At 37.2% G+C, this 16,280-nt stretch overlaps 1 protein-coding gene across 8 annotated transcripts in view; it reads left to right on the forward strand.

The window, feature by feature from the left end:
- Positions 1-16,280, forward strand: part of ROBO2 (roundabout guidance receptor 2) — a 1,482,214-nt gene that overhangs the window by 1,354,885 nt on the left and 111,049 nt on the right. For all 8 annotated transcript variants that reach the window (XM_029081978.2, XM_039914497.1, XM_039914495.1 and 5 more), the window contains 2 exons: positions 7,177-7,304; positions 12,490-12,501. In XM_029081978.2, coding sequence (XP_028937811.1) covers positions 7,177-7,304; positions 12,490-12,501 — 140 coding nt within the window. The remainder of the gene's footprint in view (positions 1-7,176; positions 7,305-12,489; positions 12,502-16,280) is intronic.

The raw sequence follows: 16,280 nt of genomic DNA on the forward strand, positions 1-16,280 counted from the left end.
GCTAACCACAAAGAAGAGATTAACTCCTTATAGAAGCACAATAAGGAATGTTCTTAATGGCTTGCCAGAGAGGGTCAATGAAAAGAAAGAAATTCAATGTGCCATTCCTATTCTTATATAAATCTGGAGTGACGACCAGAGGATTTTTCTTATCCGCTATTAAACAGAGCACATGGCTGGCACATGGTGAGCTACTATTTGAGCCATGAATATTCAGATCAATCCAGAAAACACAAATGAAGAGTTCCATTAAGTACAGTGAAAATACTCTACTTTTATTCCTAGTCAGCCAAAGAAAAAAAAACTAAGAAGTTCATTTCTTAGATGAAAGAGTAGCAGTCTATTTTAGAATCCCAACTCTTCGGCTTGTCATCAAATCTAAGTACAAAGTTATTTTAGTTAGTCTGAGGACAGATTCATAGGAGCTGTAAGAAATAATAATAGTCTTATTACTTAAATGCTTTATTATGTCCCGAGCACTGTATTAAGTGCTAGGGTAGATACAAGACCATCAGTCTAGACACAGGTGCTGCCCTATTTGGGGCATACAGTATATAGAGAAGGGAGAATAGGCCTTTCATCCCCATTTTAAAGATGAGGAAGCTGAGGCACAGAGCAGTTGAGTGACATGCCCCTGGTCACAAAGTAGACATTTGGCAGAGCCAGGATTAGTATCCAGGTTTCCTCACTCCCAATCTTGTATTCTTTTACTAGGCCACACTGGTTCTGAAATATTAGCATTGAAATAGCACTATCATGAACAAATACTCAATGAGAGTGTGATTAGAATAATGATGGTATTTGTTAAGCACTTACTATGTACCATTTAATAGTATTTATTGAGTGCTACATGCAGAGCACTGTACTAAGTGCTTAGCACTGTACTAAGTGCTAAACACTGTTCTGACCGCTGGGGTAGTTAGAAGGTAATCAGGTTGTCCCACATGGGGCTCACAGTCTTAATCCCCATTTTACGGATGAGGTAACTGAGGCACAGAGAAGTTAAGTGACTTGCCCAGAGTCACAAAGGTGACAAGTAGCAGACCTGGGATTAGAACCCACGACCTCTGGCTCCCAAGCCCGGGCTCTTTCCACTAAGCCACGCTTCTTCTCAAAACTTGAAGAATGTGGATATCAATCCCGATACCTCTCACATGCTAAGTGAGCACTCCACCATATGAGCTAATTAGGGATACTTGCACTAATGACGGTTCAGTTTACTAAAAGCACTATACTAAACTCTGTACTTTGTCTCTGCTATTGTGGGTGCCGGACTCTGGAGGCCAAATAATCTATGATTATCTATACAGCCACCCTGCAAGCTAGATCTCCAAATGACAAATCATCATGAGAAAGTAAAAAAAAAAGATAAATTCTTAAAAAAGAATTAAAAAATAAAAAATAGTTGGCTTCACTTTGAAAAGTTAATCAAAGCATGCCTAGCTACAGCACATGTATTTGCTGTGGTTTATTCTGATACAGATGGTGTAATTTATGCTGTCATTCCACATAATTTCAGATCTATGTTGGGAATGCTAGTGGATTCTTTTGGCTTCCAATTTTCAGTTTTATTTTGTTTTCATTGCTATTTGTTAAGCTCTTACACTGGACCAAGCACCACACTAAGTACTAGGGTAGATACAAGCTAATCAGGTTGGACACAGTCCATGTCCCACATGGGATTCACAGTCTTAATCCATATTTTACAGATGAGATAACTGAAGCACAGAGAGGTTAAGTGACTTGTCCAAGGTCTCACAGAAAACAAGTGGCAGAGCAGGGATTAGAAGTCCCTGGCCTGTGCTCTACCCATTAGGGCATGCTGCTTCTCAACTATGTAACTATGCAGAAAACTATACCATATGTTCAGTGAAAGTGAAATTGTGAAATATCTGGTTTGGGAACATGAAAATGGTGGAAAAAGGTTCAAGTAAAGAAGTCCATAGAGGGAGAGATTGATATTGACCGCTATAGGAAAATGGAATTTATAATCCAAACTATTTTTAGATAGTTCAGATTAATTTATCTTGTGGTGTTCATTGTTTGCCTGCCCATATTGTAATAGTCTTGACAGTTTTTTTTTACTATATTTCCCCCTTAAAAAAAAAGACAAAAGAGTTCTTTCCCACTTTGTTACAGCTGGTTACCAATCAATCTCAATTTACGGTACAGTGATGATAGGACATGTCCAGGGGCCAAATCTGATTGGGTTGCATTTTTCGGCAGTGTTTCATATCGGAAAAAAAAAAGGTGTCTGTATGGCAGGGACTGTCAGCACATGATTCTACAACTGTCATTAATCAAGACCAGCAACAATGAATGCATTCATATGAACGAGAGACTGCCAAGTTTCACAATAAAAACCACCCAATTTCTATTAGAATTTCCTCACCAGCAATGTTTTTTCAACTGTTCTTTTATTTTCCTGGTTAAAGGCAGACTCTCACAATTACATCTAGAGCATACGCAATATTATTTGATGTCTGAAAGAGGCTGCTTGATATCTTCAAGAGCATTGGTTATTTACAAAGTCTCAGTTCTGAAGTGAAGGCTAAAGAGCAAGGTAGAGTGAAAGGTTAAATATCCAATACTTTTTAACAAAATATATAAAAGCTGTGAAATGGCAATAATATGAATAACATCTGCTTAGAGGTGTTAGATGTAGTTAATTTTGATGTCAGTATGAGAAGAAACCAAATATTCAGGTACTGAATATCCAGAGTGTTAGTGGACCTACCCATATATACTCACTGCACAGAGTTTTCTAAACAATATTACATGAAGAACTGAACTGCTATTTGAAATTTCATTCAGTCTTCCACACTACTGTCTCCTGGGAGAAAAAAATTGAATAGCATTTGGATTTCAAGTACAAAAACCAAATTATCATACTCAGTGGTGTAAAGCATCAGTAAGAATATAATTAGCCACATACTGATTCATCCAAGAGGAAAGGCAAGAAATTAGACTACATTTATTGGACCTGCAGAAACATTTGACACCTAATTGCTTGTGAAATATGTAGTTTTAGCTAGGAAGTTATTGCTTCAGAGAGAGCAGAATTGAATAGAGAGAACAGGAGATGAGTAATAGGAAGGAATGCTGGGACCTTTGCCTGGTTCAAAATCACTGTGAGAATTTGGAAAAGACCTTTAATCAGTGTTATTTGTGGAGCAGTTACTGTGTGCAGAGCACGATACTAAGCGTTCCAGAAGGTGCAATACAATAGAGTTGATATATTTGTTACTCAAACATAAAATAAATTGTTAATAATTGAAATTTTGCCCTTCAAATGTGTCTACCAACTCTGTGATATTGTACTCTAGCTTAGTACAGTGCTCTGCATACAGTAAGTACTCATTAAATACTCATTTATTCATTCAATAGTATTTATTGAGCGCTTACTATGTGCAGAGCACTGTACTAAGCACTTGGGATGAACAAGTCGGCAACAGATGGACACAGTCCCTGCCGTTTGACGGGCTTACAGTCTAATCGGGGGAGACGGACAGACAAGAACAATGGCAATAAACAGCGTCAAGGGGAAGAACATCTTGTAAAAACAATGGCAACTAAATAGAATCAAGGCGATGTACAATTCATTAACAAAATAAATAGGGTAACGAAAATATATACACGATTGATTTTTAGAGACACTGCAGATCCACGCACTCCTATGAAGATGTGCAATTCTAAAAACAAGAAACTCAACTACTAGTCCACAAACCCTCATTTTTATCATGACTTGGTCATTTCCTCTTTGTGTGATCTTAGGCCCATCACTTAATTTTTCTGTACCTCTACTGTGAAATGTGGTCAGTGTCCACTGAGAAAATATTCCTGGGCTAAGTGGTGTGGGTTTCTTTTACTAAAGAAAGTTCAGTCCCTCGAGTAGCTTACAAACTTATCTGATTGACTATTTACTCCGTCCTAGAAACTCTACTAATAATTCAGTTTGGGAAGAGAAAAGAGAAGGCATATTTAGCATGGATATGATCACTTAAGTAATTTGAAAAGATATTTTTTTCTACACTATTTATTTCATGGGATGAGAGAAAGAAATAAAATGATTCCCCATCTCCACTAGGACCAAATAACTGCAAATGTTAATAATTATAATTAAGCAGTACTTCAATAAAAATGAATGTAACACTTGTTCTGAGTTACCAAGAAACTTTTTTTCAACACCAGTGGTTAATTCTGTTTCCAACTTTGTGTGCTGGCTGGTCTTTTGTTTTTTTGCTGTGGTAACAATAATTTGCAGTTGCAGTAAATCATGGGAAATATCCTTAATCATTGAAATATACAAATTATTTCGGTTACATTTGGAAACAAATATTGTATTTCAAAGATACTTTTCTATCCATGTAAATCACAGGAGCAAATGCTAAATTTCAAACCAATTTTTGTTCTAACTGAACAGGGATATTACTTCTGAGTACAGTGCTTGGCACACATTAAGCACTTAATAAATATCATTAAATGAATGAAGTAGTTATTTCTGAAAATCATAGATATCTTCAGTTATTGCTCTCTGTGCATTTGTGTGTGTGTGAGAGAGAGAGAGATCGATCATAAGTGTCACCAGTACTGGGTTCTCACAAATATGATCCCTTGAACATACATATATATCGCTAATGATCAATGAATCAATTAGTGATTGTATAGTGTATATGTATAGTGTTCTCTGTGCTTAGGGAGTCCCTCAAGGTTCTGTTCTGGTTCCCCTTCTATTCTCCATCTATACCCACTACCTTGGAGAACTCATTCTTTTCTATGGCTTCAACTACAATCTCTTTGCGTGCGTGATTCCCAAATCTGCATTTTTCCTCCCACCCCTCCCCACCCCAATCTCTCTCCTTCTCTGCAGTCTTGCATTTCCTCCTACCTTTAGGACATCTCTTCTTTGATGGCCTGCTGAGTCCTTAACTTAACATGTCCAAAACAGAGTTCCTTGCCTTCCAATCCAAACCTTGTCCTAACCCTGACTTTCCCATAATTGTAGACAGCACCACTATCCTTCCTGTCTCACAAGACCATAACCTTGATATTATCCTCAACTCATCTCTTTCAATCCACATATTCAGTCTTTCATGAAATTCTGTCAGTTCAACCTTCGCAACATTACTAAAACCTGCCATTTCCTCTCCATCCAAATTGCTACCACTTGAATCATTAATCATTTTTCTACAGAGGCATTCAGTCCATGTTTCCCACTCCTACAGAACTTCCAGTGGTTGCCCATCCACATCGAAGAGAAACTCCATACCATTGGCTGTAAAGCATTCAATCACCTTACGCCCTTGCTGCTTTCCTACTATAACCCAGCCTGCACACTTTGTTCCTCTAATGACAGCCTAGTCACTGTACCTAGATCTCATCTGTCTCACCATCGTACTCCCACCCACTTCTTGCCTCTGGCCAGGAACACTCTCCCTCTTTATATCCAAGAGATGATGACTCTCCCCATCTACAAAACCATATTGAAGGGACATATCTGAGTTGCCTTCCCCAACTATGTCCTAATTTCCTCTTCTCCCACTCCCTTCGGTGTTGGCCTTATGCTTGAATTTGCCCCTTCTATTCACCCCTCCCTCAGCCCCACAGCACTTATGAATTTATCCTTAATTTATTTATTCACATTATGTCTTTCTCCCCCACTATAGATTGTAAACTTGTTGGGGGTAGGGAACCTGTCTACTAATTCTGTTATGCTGTACTCTCTCAATTGCTTAGTACAGTGCTCTTTACATAGTAAACACTCAGTATATATGAATGATAAATATGATTGATTAGGGAGAGCATAGAATTAAAAAATCAATATAGATTATCCCTTCCATCAAGAATCGTACAGATTTGAGGGAGAGACAGGCATTAAAATAAATTTAAAATGGTTATATACATAAATGCTGTGAGTTGAGAGGAAGAGTGCATATCAAATGGGAAGAGAGCCAGGTGAAAAGTGATGTAGAGGGGAGGGCTAAAACAGGGAAGTGAGAGCTTAGTTGGGGAAGGCTTCTTGGAGGAGATGTGACTTTAGCTGGGCTTTTAAGATGGCAAGAATGGGGTCTGTCAGGTATGAAGGGGAAGGGAGTTCCAAGCCAGAAAGGATGACAAGAAAGATGATATCAAGGTACAGTCATCAGGTTAGTGTTAGAGGAGTGCCTTGTGAAGAGTTAAAAATAGGTAGATAAGACAAGATAAGAAGTTTGGAGGTATAGAAAGAGATAGGGTTGAGTCAATCTCAAATATGTACTAAAATTTGAAAAGATAAATTACGTCCTATTTATGTTGATAAAATGAAAGTTGTGCAAAAACATCAGTAGAAATCAAAACTGTACCCATGTTCTCTGCCTTGCCAGGCAATTTTGATTTGTTGGTATTTTAGCTTGCTTAATGAAAATAGCATGGGCCTGGGAGTCCAGAGTTCTAATCACAGGCCTGCCACTGGCTGAATGTGTGACCTTGGGTAAATCACCTAATCTCTCTGTGCCTGAGTTGTCTCTTCTGTAAAATTGTGAGTACCATTTGGAACAGAGTCTTGTGTCTGATCACTTTACCGTGTATTTATCCCAGTGCTTACCACATAATGACTGTTTAATAAATGCCAAAATTATTGTAAAGGCACTTTACAATACTATTTAATAATTTATTTACTATTCAATAATCCTTTCTGTCATATACAAAATACTTCCAAAACCTACTTTTACAGTGCTCATTTGCTCACAAAGTCAAGTGATATAATCTACCTAGAAACACCAACTATTTTACTGTGTCTGGCATTAGGCAAAACATATTAAAGGAAAATAAAATCTACCATATCAGGTATTTTTAGGTTATTTGAAGTCTCATGTATTGATACGTTGATGCCTCAAAACTTAATTTTATTCCATTGCTTTTGATCAAGGGTAGTGATGTTATTAATAATGCTCTAGTGCCAAAAGAACATAGTACCACTAATTTTATGGCTGCAGAATTTTTAACTAATGCATAGTGCAATAAAAATGTCATGAAGATTAATGTTTGGCATTATCATCCAACTCCTGATAATTTATTATCTTCCAAAGATCTATCCAAGATACAATCAGATCACAGCCATACCCTGCAGGTGAAAAAACTTTGCCTCCCAAATTGTAAATCCTGTAATCCTATCTCTTTCATTATTTTCAAATGCAGATATGACATCAAAGATGATTATACATTGAGAATTAAAAAGACGCTGAGTTCAGACGAGGGAACCTTCACATGTATTGCTGAAAATCGGGTTGGAAAAGTGGAAGCCACGGCCTCTCTCACTGTTCGAGGTAAGTGGTAGCATCTGCTCCCAAATCTTTTGACCACTGAGAGACTGACTAACCCATAATTAACTGTATCAGTGAGACCAATGTATTTACATTTCTCCAGATGTTTTCTATCCCTTTTCTGTAAGTAAAGGAAGAAAGACCAACTGTGTTTCTCCTATACTTAGTTGTGTCATTTTCAATGGTGTTCAAATCACTCTTCCAATTTTGTTTTTATGTGTTAATTTATTCATTTTAATTTTAGAAATGATAAGCATTTTCTCTCATATGTAATGTTGGGATATTAACATTGGAAATGTAAAAAAGTTAAATATAGTAGATTTTCTATTAACCATTTATAATGAGCCAGAATCTCTTGCTGCCTAAGAAACGTAAGGCATTTGAAAACTGAATAAGCTCAGGAGGCTACTTAGCACACTGAATCAATAAGTTCTTAAATAGCACCCAAGTGGCCTGAAAGAATTAATACAGTTTCCAAAGGTCCCTAATTTACAACCAGAGGGGAGCAGCTAAGGGACTGGGAGACTCTGACTCTCCAGTTGGTATGTGAACTTCAGAGGACTAAAACAATTGATTTAGTCGTGGTCACTTTTATTTTGCTTCCTGGATGTCTTGCACTTTTCCAGTCATAGATCATGTTTGTTTATAGAGCCAAAGTAAAATGTTTAGAATGAGGGAAAAAAACAATTTTCCTTGGGCTTGACCCTAGAGTGAACTAGAGTGAATAAACTGCCCTCAGGATGTGATGCCCTCACCCTGGATGAGGTAAATTAAATATTCCACAGCTCTGCTCACAGTCACACAACATCACACATCCAGTTAAGTCATGGCAGATGACCACTCCAACTCCACTTCCACCCTCCCAAATTTCCTTCTTGTGGCTTTCAGCATAGCTTAGCTTCCCACTCCTAATGTGGAGGCAGAAAGTGCATTTGAGTGGAGGAACGACAGCATACCCAACCATGATTCTGGGATCTAACCTCGAGCATCCCAGCAGCACTGTTTGTCCTTCACATGACCCTCCGGAAATGAAGGGTGAGGAAATACAGGGCTTTTTGTTGACAGGAGAGAGTTTTCTAGCCAGAACTCCAGGGAAATAGACACTGAGTCATTACCTCTGCCCTTTAGCCCCACCCCGGTCACCGCCTTCTCTTGGAGGAAGTGGGTGATCCAGAGGGATTTATCAGAATTCTATTTTGTCATCTCGGTAGATAAAACAATTCCACTTAAAGAAAACAATCTTCCTTTGGGCAATCAATCAGTCATCAGTGTTACTGTTTGGTATAACGTTCAGAGTCCTGGACTAAATACTTGGAAACACAAACGAAAGTAGGAAACAGGGTCTCTAACCTAATGAAGCTCACAATCTAGGAACGATGCTAAGCAGGCATAGATTGTGTCCACCTAATAGGAACAAGGGGAAAATCATTTATATAGCTTTAGCAGCAAAATTAAAGAAAAGATGATTCAATAAGTGTAATGAAGAAGCATGGTATAGTGGAAAGAGTACAGGCTTGGGCGTCAGAGGATCTGGGTTCTAATCCTGTCTCTGCCAACTGCTTGCTGTGTGACTTTGGGCAAGGCATTTACCTTCCTTGTGCCTTCATTCTCCTGTTCTTCCTCCTGCCTAGACTGTGAGGTCCATGCAGGACAGGGTCTCTGTCCATCTTAACTTGTATCTACCCCAATGCTTAGAACAGCTTTTGATACAGCAAGCACTTAACAAATACCATAAATATGAACAACGGTCAGTATTCACATAAAACATCAGAGTGGCTAGTGGCCCTCAGGCCCATGTCAAATTTCATGGCCCAGATGAAAACCCTTTACAAAATGGTTATGTCAAAGGATGTTTTCACTGCATGTCAATTGAGTGTAGCAGTTCCCTTACTGGCATATGTTTGAGCAAGCATGTCCTAACTATCCATGGATTTTTGCCAGGAAAATATGCTTGAAAACATTCAGTCGATGCTAATTACTCAAATATTTCTGTAAATGCTTCAGTTAGTCACAGAAATCATGGTCTAGGTAAAAAGCTTGCACAGCAGTTTGGCTGTCTTTATTATCCTCAAATAAGATTTGTTTTGTTATTGTGTTTGAGGAGAAAAACATAGCATCTGAGAAATATTTGCTGGTAAAGCACTGTTAACAATTTTCTAAAATTGAACTATGAATGGTTGAGCACAAAGAATATAAAGTTGTCAGTGGTTCAATCATCGATCACCCAACCATCCATTTTCAGTCTTAATCTCTTATTTTATTCCCATAATTCTCATAATTTGTCCTAAATTCAACTCTTTCACCCAAAGTTCAAGGGTTTTCAACAATTGAAGTTTTAGCCAGATAGATTATCATTATTTAGCAATGGCAATGATTGAACTTGAGGCAATTTCATTTTGGCAACCTCTTACCACTCTTTTGTTCTTGGACTTTAATTTCTAGAAATAATTGCTTTGGATAGAAAAAGCTTGCATTTTAGATGGAAAATAATTTGGCAAAGTATCATTTTATGCTTTATACTTATATCAAGCATAGAATAATACTGTGCCAAATTATTTTGCATCTTAATATTGATATATTGGTATCCACATTTATATGTATTTACATATATATAAACATTTATATCAATCAATGATATTATTGAGTGCTTAGGTGTACTCAGTGCTTAGGAGAGCATAATAAAATAGAGTTGGTAGACATGTTCCTTGACCACTATCATTTGTGTATATACATACACATGTTCCTGGAAAATTTTCACTTAGTGTTCATATTATAAAACACTTTTGAGAACAAGAGAACCTAAACAGTGCTAGTAGTGGGCAGTTAATGGTGTGTCCACCCAAGAAGTCTGTTAACAGCACAGTATTTGAGAGGAACCATGTATTGTTGTCTCCCTTTAGGGCTATTTTTTAATCTTGTCAAAAGAAGTGGAGGCTGAGTATTTTCTTGATGAATATCTGGGATTCTTGGATGACAGTAATAGTTTTACTCCCATTTTTTCAGGTACATTGGAGTTGAAACTAATATGGAAAGGGATACTTTTTTTAACTTTCAACTTGACATTAGGAATGGAAAAACTCAGATATAATAATAACAATGAGAATTTTGGTTAAATGCCTTCTATGTGCCAAAAACTGCACCTGTGTACTGTGGGAGATAGAAAAAACCACATGGGTCTCAGAGTCTAAAAACATTAGAGCCACAATCTAAAATTATTCCTAATAAAACCCTTCTGCCATTAAACATTACAGAATTTGATCAATCAAAGAGTGATATCAGTTTCATAAACTTCACATACTACAAAGAGCTCCCAAAATATGGGTAGGGAAAATTTCTTGAACAATAAAATATATCTCCAGGTCCAAACGAAGTTGACTCATCTGTGTTTAGAAAAAACACAAAGCAATTCTGTTCAATGGAAGGAATAATGAACATTTTTCACAGGTTAGTGGTAAATGAAAAAGATTGGCAGTAGAACTCTGCAAGGTTAATCAAAACATTTTTGTCATTATCTGTACTCCTCTTTTCTTTCACATTAAATCAAATGTTCAACCTCTCTGTGGATTTGCTTTATTAGAAAGAGGGGTCAATTGCCCCAAACGGCCAGATTCCACTTCTATCCATTTAATGCATGGACACAATTCAGCTTAATTTGCTGAAATAAAAAAGCAACCTGGATGGTTTAATCTATAACAAAGAAAAGAGGTTTTTCCCATAATCCATTGGCTAAAATGTTACCATGTTGTTCACTTTAGATAAGACGGATAAGATAGCTTTATCTTTCTGAGAAATAGTTCTACTTAAAATTGTTTTTTCATTTCAAAATTTGATAAAAAATGGTCTCTAGAATTAAGCTTGATGAGAAATGGTATGGGCCCGTTCCTAAGTCAAAAAGAGAATTGCACTCCCGGTAATAGCTATAGCCGTCAATAAATCTATTTGCCTTTAAATGATCTTAGAACAGAGTTTAGAAAAGTGCTTTTCGTGTGGTCTGGAAATTCTTTTCATTGTGTACAGTTAAGTGATGAAGAATGATAAAATAAATTGTGAATCTTATAAATGTGACTGTAACAGTGTACTAGATTAAGTAGGCAATTTATTATGGATGGTACGTTTATGTGTTTTTTGGTCTGCTATCTTTTGTTTTAGAATCCTGATGTTATTAGTTAAAAAATTATTTGCAGGTATAATATTGGGCATGGAATAGCTTTCCTAGTATTAGAAAAATAAATGTTGACTGTTTTCTCTTGCAGATATTTTCTACTTTTTCTACAGAATCTGTGTTTCTAACAATAGACTTTTTGTTTGTTCAGAATTCTGGTGAATTACTTCTGTCTGGATGTGCTTCTTTTAGTTACTTGGATATTCTAAATTTTCTACTTAAAGATAACTTTCTATTTACACTTCTATGTTTTAATAATGGAAGCAGCTGATACACTGATGATTCTAGTCACATGGAGGTTGCAGCACAATCAAGAGATCACATGTTTTTTAACTCCATTTTCCAAATGAACTAGAATCAACTTGTCAGTCATCATTTTGCCTGTTTTGTAAAATTAAAAAGAAAAGAAAGGAAAAACATACTAGTAATGGAAAACTGATTTGGGAGGTACTGAGTTGAAATCCCTATGGTCACTCTGAGCTATTTGTTATATTTTCATCAGCCCTGTCAGTGGGTTAAAAGTGATGTGCTATTAGCCTATTACTAGAGGGGAAAACAGTGTCTTGGGTTTCCTGCAGTCCATATAACAGTTCTGACTGGCCATGCTTAAAATTCACTTGGTATTTAAATCAGACATTGATGCCTTTCTTTATTGGTTTGACATTTGCCAGTCTAAAGGCTTGAATGGGTATATTCTACAAGTTCTATAACTCTGTGCTATTTCATTTCAATGGGGCATTTGCAGTGCTAATTGATGGCAACATGTGAATCTATTTAAAATGTCTATCAATCAGCCGTAGCAAACTTCAAGCTACTGTGTAACTATTTTTCCTAGAACAATATCTTTAGAAAGCTGAATTTGAAAAATGTAGAAATTGGAACTGATCCCAGTGGCATTATGACTTTAGAATTCACTGTAGTGTCCATACTAAAAGGATACACATTGCACACCATGCATTCTGACAATTTTCTTTTTTTTTTTAATTTCTTTTTTATGTTCTCACCACACCATTGTAATGTCTACAGCCCGCCCCGTTGGTAAGTAACCATCCTTCTATCATTTAGCATGGCTTTGTGCAATGCTTCATCCCTCATGCACAGCAACATTTGACTGAATGAAGCCAATTTATTCATCAGTGCCATATAGCACTAACATAATAATATAAGGACTGTTAAATTGAAAGCCTACTGCTGAAGCTTTCATCATTTTAAGTAAGCCAAATGAAATGGCTTTTGCCATATAGCAATAAGTACTCAATTGATTTGGGTATAAAAATCACATTATAAACCCAGCCATTCTTAATCATGTTTGGATATTGTATTGGATGAAGTTTACAAACTACCGTAACTTGTGAAGAGGAGGAGCTAAATATTTTCCTTTTTCCTCTATAAAACACAATGGTTAGTTGTAACTTTTTAGGTTCATGGATAATCTGAAAGGAGATAAACTGATTGCAACTGTTTTATTGCTATATGCCTTCCTTTTATTTTGAGATACTCCGGCTCGAGATTTGCTTTTGGAAAAAAACTGTACTGCTCTGTGCTTATTGTCTGCATGTCAATTTAAAGAAATTTATGAATAGTGCTTTCAGGATCCAATTAGTATTGGTTTCATGCTATGGTAGTTAGGCCTCATATCTTGCTGAATGATACCCTTGGCTGAGGGATGAGAATAAATCCATTTATTTTACGGCATGAAAAAGTTAGTATTTATGTTTTTACTATCTTTCATCATGCATTAATTTGGCTTTGCACCACTAAAGTAAGGTAAAATATTTGCACCATTTGATATTTCTTGGAATAGAGTAACATTTGCTTTTTTTTAGTAATAGGCTAAAAACGAAAAGTTTAAATGATGCATTGATGTTTCCTCGAAGTTACTGGAACAGCTTTTTTCCCATTCTAGTCCCATATATGCTTGAGCTCACAGAAACAGCTGAAGACAATAGTTGAAAATATTCTGCATTGGAAAATGTTTTCTTTTTGCTGTTCCACCCCAAAGTTCTCCCAGATCAACTCTATCCTTGATTCTTCTGGTGATCCTCACTGGGAGCATCACATTGGATGTTGACTGATCAGAAGGGATCAATTCAGTAGTTAGATTTACTATACACATTGTCTTCTTATTTTAATGGTATTTGTTAAGCACTTTTGTGTGTCAAATACTGTTCCAAGTGCTGAATAAGGTACAAGATAATTAGGTCAGATACAGTCCTTGTCCAACATGAGGCTCACAGTCTAAGTAGGAGGGAGAAGAGGTATTTTATCCCCATTTTGTACTTGTGGAAACTGAGGCACAACAAAGTTAAGTGACTAGCCCAAGGTCACACAGAAAGCAAATGGCAGATCTGGGATTAGAACCCAGGTCCTCTGACTCCAATAGATAATGCTTTTTCCATTGATATTCTCAGTGGAAGCATATGAGGTTCTTGAGTGAGAAAAGATTCTCTGAGAAAGTCATGCTAAGAAAATAAAATGCATCAGACCAGTAGGGCATCATTTCTCTGTGCAGGGAATGACCCCTGGTGTCCTGCGGCAATTCCACAGGGTCTAAATTATCTGTAGAACGTAATTTATTCACTAGGAGTATTGAGCTCAACATTCCTGAACCACCCATACAGGTCAGGCTAGTGTAACATCAGAACTTTCTCAGCTGATTTTGCCTCTTCTGTTCAGGACAGGCTCTCAAGTTAGTAGGTGTGCAGAATGCCCTTTTGAGCATTCTCTACTAATCCTTTTCTAGTAGTGATTATATGGCCCTAGACTCATGCAAGGACTTTTTCACTAGCTCACTCCTAGTGAAAAATGGTGGATCCTGGGCAGGAGAGTCCCAGTAATGGGCATTATTCACAATGGCATTGAAAATGGGTTTGGTCCATATTTACTTAGGGGGCCGATGTGAATCTTTAGGGATATCATCACTCATGGGTGCACATTGTGACTATTGGCCATTAAGCACTTTGAAAAAACATGCAGCTATTCAGATGTCACTGATGTCTGAACAAGGAGCCCATGATTATTCAGGGAAGGAAGGGATAAAGCTAGGGTAGCAGGGAATAAAATCAGGGTTCACATTTTCTTGGTGTGAGCATGGTTTAGATAGTCTATTCCACAGCTAGTATCACTTTCAATTTACATAGCATTTTTCCAGAGCACTTTCACAGCAATGATCTTATCTGTCCTCACATCATCCCTGTGAGATGGAGAGGGGCAGTTTTCATTATCCCCAGGTGAGAAAACTAAGGTACAGTAAGGGATAAACCCCTTAACTTATTTCACACTTATCAGTTTAGTGGCAGGGTTGAAATGAGCTCCAAGCTCTAGTGAAAAGAGTATGAGTGAAGTTACATGGGTTGTAATCCCGGATCTGCCAGTGATCTGCAATAAATGATTTTCTCAGTTTGCACATTTGTTAAGTGGGTATAAGATACCCTCTCTCAACTTCTGTGATTGTGAGCCCTGTATGGGGCTGGGACTCTGTCCAACCTGATTATCCATCTGCATCTACCTCAGCAGTTAGCACAGTGCTCTGTCACATTGGAAGTGCTTAATTAATCCATTAGTTTTATTAATTAGAATCTGGTTCTCTGGACTCCCAGTCTCCAGGCCTACCATTATGTGGTGACAGCTCCTTGATTTACCTATCCCAAGAGGCTGCATCTAATCTCCTGGGCTCAGTCAGTTACTTGACAAGTAAAGCAAGGATTTTTTTTAATGCTCTGATTCCATTCTGCTATGGATGGGACTCCCTTTGTGGCGATTTATTTAATTTAGTAGCAAGAATTGAAAATAGCTTGATTTTAAATGCTGCCATCCAGAAGTACCCTAACAACCTAGTTAACCTTACCAGGTATAAAACATGCCATAAGGAAAAAAAAGATGCACCCATAGTGTCTGAGCTTAGAGAACGAGGTCAACAGGCAACCATTTAGGTGGAATTGCTTTACCCATAAAACAAGGCTAGATGTCCTAAAACATAGGTGATATCTGTGCCTACCCTGCATCCTGTGACGAAACACGTGACAAAGCCCTAATTTTCAAATGGATGGTAAATATCCCATTTAAAATACAGTTCTGAACATGTCAGAGACATCGTGCTGTTAAGTCATTAAGTTTGGCCGGGTTGATTTATAATGTGATACAACTTCCCAGAACACAAAGCAATGTGTCGTCACCTTCCATTACCCTTAAAACTTGGGATCACCAAATATCAATAGCCATTGGGAAAGATATTGTAGACAAGGATTCCAGGTGTATCAGACCAGAACCATATAATATGGGTTACAGAGTTCCCCCTCCATCCATTTGAGTCTAATTGTTTAATTTCTGTTTGACTGGAACTGAAGTCAAACTCTTTGACATATTGCACTCCATTCTGGGAAAGGCCCCTTCACTTCATAAATCTACTCAACACGACTTAGGACAATACAACAGAAATATGAACTATATTTCAAATTTGACATCTACTATTAATTTTGGAAACCAAGTGGAGTTCATGATCTGGAATTGTTTTTATTAAATAATCAAAGAGGAGCCAGGTATCCCGATGAAGAATCAGGCAAATATTTTACCTTTCCCTCCTTGAATTGTCAGTTTGGCTACAAATAAGAGAGTAACTCTGTAGCGGCTTTTTTGGAACCATTGATTCAGAAATTAATTACATATTTAAAATTACACTTTAAACCGTAAAAGGGCAAGTAGAAATGAAATCATTCAGAACAATATCAGAATCAGAAGATAACAGCAATAACCAAACAAAAGAAGCAGGCGGCCAAAAGAAACCATATTTCATATTAGAGTGCAATTTGGAAGACGCA

Source organism: Ornithorhynchus anatinus, chromosome 17 (genome assembly GCF_004115215.2).
Source record: "Ornithorhynchus anatinus isolate Pmale09 chromosome 17, mOrnAna1.pri.v4, whole genome shotgun sequence".
NCBI classification, from domain to species: Eukaryota; Metazoa; Chordata; class Mammalia; order Monotremata; family Ornithorhynchidae; genus Ornithorhynchus; species Ornithorhynchus anatinus.